The sequence below is a fragment of the Ovis aries genome, chromosome 23 (genome assembly GCF_016772045.2).
Source record: "Ovis aries strain OAR_USU_Benz2616 breed Rambouillet chromosome 23, ARS-UI_Ramb_v3.0, whole genome shotgun sequence".
Classification (NCBI taxonomy): Eukaryota; Metazoa; Chordata; class Mammalia; order Artiodactyla; family Bovidae; genus Ovis; species Ovis aries.
The window spans coordinates 55,323,423-55,329,422 of record NC_056076.1 but is presented as its reverse complement, the minus strand read 5'-3'; the positions used below and the strand labels follow the sequence as shown (position 1 = coordinate 55,329,422).

General features: G+C 48.4%; 1 protein-coding gene across 37 annotated transcripts in view; it reads left to right on the top strand.

Annotated features, from left to right (window-relative positions):
- The first annotated feature begins 1,590 nt into the window (after positions 1 to 1,590).
- The window catches only part of TCF4 (transcription factor 4), a 384,383-nt gene continuing 379,973 nt past the window's right edge, over positions 1,591 to 6,000 (top strand). For 14 of the 37 annotated variants that reach the window (XM_042239268.1, XM_042239266.1, XM_027960902.2 and 11 more), the window contains exon 1: positions 5,398 to 5,529. In XM_042239268.1, coding sequence (XP_042095202.1) covers positions 5,413 to 5,529 — 117 coding nt within the window. In that variant the 5' untranslated portion in view covers positions 5,398 to 5,412. Of the gene's footprint in view, positions 2,147 to 3,309; positions 3,465 to 4,357; positions 4,528 to 5,397; positions 5,530 to 5,676; positions 5,806 to 6,000 lie in introns of those variants that run through there. The other 23 variants (XM_015103772.4, XM_015103771.4, XM_060405553.1 and 20 more) reach the window with 5 other exon arrangements.

Here is a 6,000-nt window from a genome sequence, read left to right as displayed (position 1 = left end):
TTTACAGCAAAAGACATTGACATCAAGCCTTATTGATTAGAGGCAGAGCCAGTAAAATACTTCTCTTAAACTTTTGTGATCCTTTCATTACATCATCTCAGATGAGAAGGTAGACACTTATTCTGAGAATTAGAGATACTGCTTGTGATCATGCAGCATATAGTAGTGTCTAAATGTAAAATTTTAAGGTGAGGACATGGGATGGGTATAGAAGACAGGAATCCGCAGTGTGTGAAGAGACAGGAAACAATCTATATTGTTCTCTAAAAACCTGTATATAAACAAAAGAGCATGATCACTGCCACAAAATCGCATCAGCAAATGGAGATGAGGACATTCCCATTGCCAGATGGTATGGGAAGGTGGGTGGATGTGAACTCTGATTGTAGACTGCTTGCCACAAAGGTGGGTTCTATCACTTAATAAAGTGTAATTGAGGCAAGTTTGTACCATTTACTCAGCGGCTCTGGGTCCAGAAGTAACACAAACTCCAGAGTCATTCTCCAATATTTGACAAATTCTTAGGACAGCGTTTGGCACACAGTAAGCTCCCAACGTAAGTGTTAACCTATAATTATTATTACTTGCTTTTCTTCGGTGGGAGGGCTAAATGCTATTCTTCTGGAGTACAGAAATCTCCATTTAAAATCCCATGGGCTAGATTAGAGATATCAGTTGGCTTAGTGAAGAATTAGAGATGGAAAGAGAAGATTTCTTTCCGGGCATCTCCGTCTTTATCTTTATCCCTTTAATTCTTATTAAATTCATAAAGCAGGCATTTGCTATTTGCATTTCAGAGGCCAGAAAACTGGCTAGAAGACTTTCTCCGCCAGAACTCCTCCACTGAGTTAGTAGTGGGTCACCGGATAGAACTGGAACTTGCCTAGAGGTCCCGCAGTTAGGACTCCACGCTGTCACTGACGCTGCTGCACGTTCAGTCACTGGTTGGGCAGCTAAAATCCCACGAGCCCGGGCCACGGCCAAAAAATCTAAGTCTACAAGGAAACAGACGAACGTCTTCTTCAAGCGGAGACTTTCTGGACTTAAGAGTTCTCTTTGCCAGGAGTCTAGAAAAAGGTGGGAGAGCGGTGGTGCAGGTGAGGACCCACATCCCTCTCCAAGGCCAGCGAGCTGCATCTTGGCTCATCTGCCTCTTTCCGTGCCAGCCAAGCCTCGCTAAGAGGACCGGCTCCACACTGAGGGAGGATCAGACTCCGGTTTTCCGTCGAGGAGGCCTCCGTGGCCTCTCCTGGCCTCCCTCTCCCAAGTCGCCCTCAGGGGATCCGACTTCTTGAAGCAAGTCTATGGAGTTTCATTCCTTCATTTCTTTAGAAGCCAGACTTTGGGGTCAAAGAACAGAGAAGGACAAGAGCTAGGAACAGGCAGCAGCGCGCAGGAGCACCGGGCCCGCGAAAGGCCCTGGCCTCGGGTACCACTGCGGTCCGGCAGCACGCGCGACGCCCGCCCGCATCCAGCCGCCCGCCTCCCTTCCCGGAGGAGGCGTGGCCCGCACGCGCCGCCATCTTGGCTACCTCTCTAGGCGCTCTGTTTACTACTCTATGGTCTCCTGCTCCCGCCCCGCCCCTCCCCAGTCATTGTCTGGAGGAGCCGCGGCGGCCGCAGCGCCTTCTCTTTATAAGCCCGCAGTGCCCGGATGTGAATGGATTACAATGTATCTTTCAGGGAAACCTATTATTATCAATGTGACTCCACGGGGGAGTCAATGGCGATGATCAGGAGGAGGAGGAGGATGAGACACCTCTAAACTTGGAACAAGTTTAAGACTTTGTAAGAGGAGAAGAAAAAAAAACCAGCCACCAACAAGATTTGTCTGAGGAAAAATTATCACTATCCTGTGTTGATATTTTTTTATAAACAATAAGAAAAAGTTGTTGGATTTTTTTTTAATGATTTCTTTTTGGGGGGAGGGAGTTTTGTTGCAGTTTTATGGTGGAAAATGCAAAACCCAGAGCCAGGTGCATAATCTTGTATTCTGTGGATATCCCTGGAACAGAACTGAGTACCAGTTAAAATACTTTTTTGGGGGATACACATGTGAGATACTCAGTACTTGCAGAAGATTTTTGTCTCTCTTTTTAAAGTCACTTTCCTTGGAATATTGTGAGCATATTTGTGGCCACTTAAGGTAACGTTACAATTTGCTGTCAGAGTAAACTGTTTGTAATTGAATTTAATTTTTAAAATTTCGATCCCAGTGTTTTGTTAAAACAAAAGGAACAACCTATTAAATAACTGCCAATGGGAAAAAGTGTGTGCATGCGTTTTGTGTATGTACTCGCACATCTAGCCATAACTGGGTTTATAGAATGTGTATTTTAGCACACGTTAAGATAGAGTGTTGCATATACTGCCTGAAGCACGCTTGTTATTACGAAACGGTAGAATTATGCAGCTTAATTTTTATCCTAAAAAGTGATGTGAAAAAGTATGTTTTAAGAGCATGCAGGGCCTGTAATGGTCAATGTTGAATGAAAAACTTATCGTGCTGGCGAACAGGGACTTAGCGTGCCTAGGAACTCAAGTATAAAACAAAATATCTACCCTCAAAAATAGCTTTTTTTTTTTTTTTTGGCGAAGTTCACAGCTATACTATTCTATGACTTAAAAGGGAGGGGTAAAAAAAAAAGTATGTAATTGAGGTTTCGCCTCCCCCCCCCCCGCCACTCCCCCCCCAACGCAGAACTACCGATCGGGAAATCTCCCCAGTAAAATGTCGCTTGGTTTGTATCTGGAAAAGAAAAAAAAATATTGTTCCTCTTGGCAAAGTCTTTTTGCATCACGTGTATTTGCAGCCTAGTATAAACTTGCTTTACCGTGTGTGGATGTGTGAGTGAGAGGGAACGGGAGAGTCAGAGAAAGAAAGAAGTGAGGGGACGTAAAGTGGAATCCGTTTCAAAGTGTGCCTCGGCTGGATGAAACGGGCAAAAAAAAACACACAAAAACCCCAACCCTGAAGGGTGCAGGCTTCAGATTGTAACTGACGATCTGAGGGAAAATGAGGTGCTCGGTGAAATTTCGTTTGTATTTTTTTTTTGGCGAGGCGGGGGAGGTGTGGAGATGATTTTTTTTTCTTTTCTTTCTCGGGGGTGGGGTGGCGGCGGGCGGGCGGGGGTCCGCATCCCAGCCAGCCCGACCCGCGCGCGCCGCGTCGCCCCGCCGGAGCCGCCCCCCCACCCATTTCTTTGCTGAACTTGCAATTCCGTGCGCCTCGGCGTGTCTCCCCCTCCCCCTCCGCCCGTCCCCTCCCCTCCCCGGAGAAGAGAGTTGGTGTTAAGAGTCAGGGATCTTGGCTGTCTGTCTGCGGAGCTGTAGTGGCGGCGGCGGCGGCGGCGGGGACCGAGCGGGCGCGGGCGGCGGCGGCGGCGGCGGCTGAGGCGGCGGGTAGACATGAACGCCGCCTGGGCGCCGGCGGTGCACCGAGAGCCCCTTCTCGCGCGCGGGCGGTAGGTAGCGGCGCCGAGCGCGGCGGGCTCGGCGGGGCCGGAGCGCCGGGCGGCGCGGGGGGCTCGGGCTCGGCGGCCCCGCGCGCGGCTCCGCGCCTCCGGCGCCGCGGGCGCCCGGTCTCCCCGGCGCTCCCGCTGGAGACACCCCTTCCCCTCCCGCGCTCTTCCCTCCCCCTCGTCCCTGCGCACCCCCCTCCTCCCCGCCCGGGCCCCCCCACGCCCTCCTCCCCGGCGCTGCCGCTCGGAGGGACCGCTGACTTTGCCAAGGGCCTGACTTTAATTTTTACAACCCTTTCTTTCACAAATTAGGGCGCTGGACAATTACAAGCCCCGACCCTCCACCGCGGGGCCACCCCCCCGCCCCCCGTCCTTTTCGCCGACCCTGTCACCCCTCCCCCTTTGGACGTGTTTTCACTCCAGAGACGCTCATCTTTAATTTCTTTATAGCTACTTTGAAACGCAGAGGGGAGTGGTGTGTGTGTGTGTGTGTGTGTGTGAGTGTGTGTGTGCGCGCGTGTGTGTGCGAGTGTGTGAGTGTGTGTGAGGGGGGTGGGGTGGAGGGTGGGGGGGAAAGTTGAGACCGGATCGTTCGGAGTAGTTTCTCTTTTCTCTGTGATCCATTCATTTCTCGCTGTACCTCCTGTTGCATAAAATGATGCGCTGAGGAGCGGCAAATTTTTTTTTTCCCCTTTCCCGGATTTGGTTTTATAGTGGATGTTACCAGTTTTGATCGTCTCTTTGGAAATACAGTATCAAATCGCTTTTTTTTTTTTGCTATTGCTGTCTATTCCATCTTAAAAAAAAAAATCACCCAGCAACTCTCCTATCCCTCCCTCCTTTCCACCTTAATCCCACCCGCCCCCATGTCCCCACCCCCCAACCCCCCCACCCCCAGTCTCCAAAAATCCGATTGTGTTTTCTCCAAGGATTGGGACTGGATTTTCTGATTGCGGTTATTTCCATGTTTCTAGGTTTGTGTGATTTTGCTAAAATGCATCACCAACAGCGAATGGCTGCCTTAGGCACGGACAAAGAGCTGAGTGATTTACTGGATTTCAGTGCGGTAAGAAAGAACGGTGGAAACTAACAACAGCTGTAAAACAAAACAAAACCAAACCAAAAAACCCAAGCACTTTGAGCTAGAAACCAATAGAATCTGAAGGACAGGAAAGATTTTTATTTGGCTGAATCCTTGGTAAACATGAAGGTCTTTTTGATAAGTTTTTAACTACAGTTTTTGGGTGTGATGGAGGATTCCGGCTTTTTTTTTTGTCACTCTGATTACTTGCTTTGAATTCACTACCCACCGAACCCCCAAATAATAGAGTCCCACCCCAGTGGAAGGGGAAAACAGACACCCCTAAAACTGTAAACCACCCCTTAACTTGGCCTTATCAGAACACTAAAAGTACTGGTACCATGCGTGCTACTCAATTTATTTACTAATTTGTTTTTCTGAAAATGGAAGAGAAAATAGGAGACTTCAGTTGGCTCAAAGTTTTAAACTGATGATGGTTTGGAATCAGTAGGACCTGCCTTCCTCCCACTTAAATCTTTTCCTGGGATTCTGAAAACTCCTGTGTGTATATGCTGAGCACACATTCTTTAGAAATCCTTTAGACTTTGTAAATTTCGTAGTCGGGGAGATCAGCCCAAAGCAGAACTTAGACACTTGTGGAGTTTTACGGCTGAACTTGGTCCTTCTCCATCACTTTGTCTCCCTTCCCCAAACCAAGTCCCAAGCATGTCAGGGGAATTAATTCATTTTTAATGCCAAATGAGTTTGGTGTCAGATGCATTTGCAAAGCAAAATGAAAAGAATCCACAAAACACACAAAATCCAAACCGCCTTCTAAGTGGGGGGGCTCTCTTCTCTTGTTGCTGCTGCCGCTGCTGCTGCTACTGCTGCTGTTGTTGCTGCTGCTGCTCTTCTAGACCTTTTGGAGAAATGGCTTTCGGAAGTTTTGCCAGGAAATGTAGCCCTAGGCAGCTTTTAGCCCCCTTTCTGCTTGCTGCACTTTCTCCATTCGCTCCTTTGCTTTCTGCAGGCTCTGACTCAGGGAAGGTGCGCGTTATCCACTAGATAACGTCGAAGAAGAGGGAAACCAATTAGGGTCGAAATAAATGCTGGAGAGAGAGGGAGTGAAAGAGAGTGAGAGTGAGAGAGAGAGAGAGACAGACAGAGAGAGAGAGGGGGAGAGAGTCTTGCTTCAAAATGCTCTCATGTTAGAGACGAAATGAGAATTTAGTGCAGGTGGCACTTTTATTTTTATTTGGGTTCACATATGACAGGCAAATCCTATACGGGATCGAAATGGACATTGCCACGTTTATGGCCAAGGTTTTCAATATAAAATAAACAACTTTTTTCTTCTCCTTTGTAAAACTCGTGTCTTCTAGAGAGCTCGCTGCCCTCCAAACTGAATCTTGTTAACATTATGGGGACTGTGCTGTGGTTTAAAATGTAGTACTGCCTAGCTCTGGCGATTTACTGAACCTGAGGAAAAAGAAAGAGCAGAGTGGTAAAGGGGTGGGG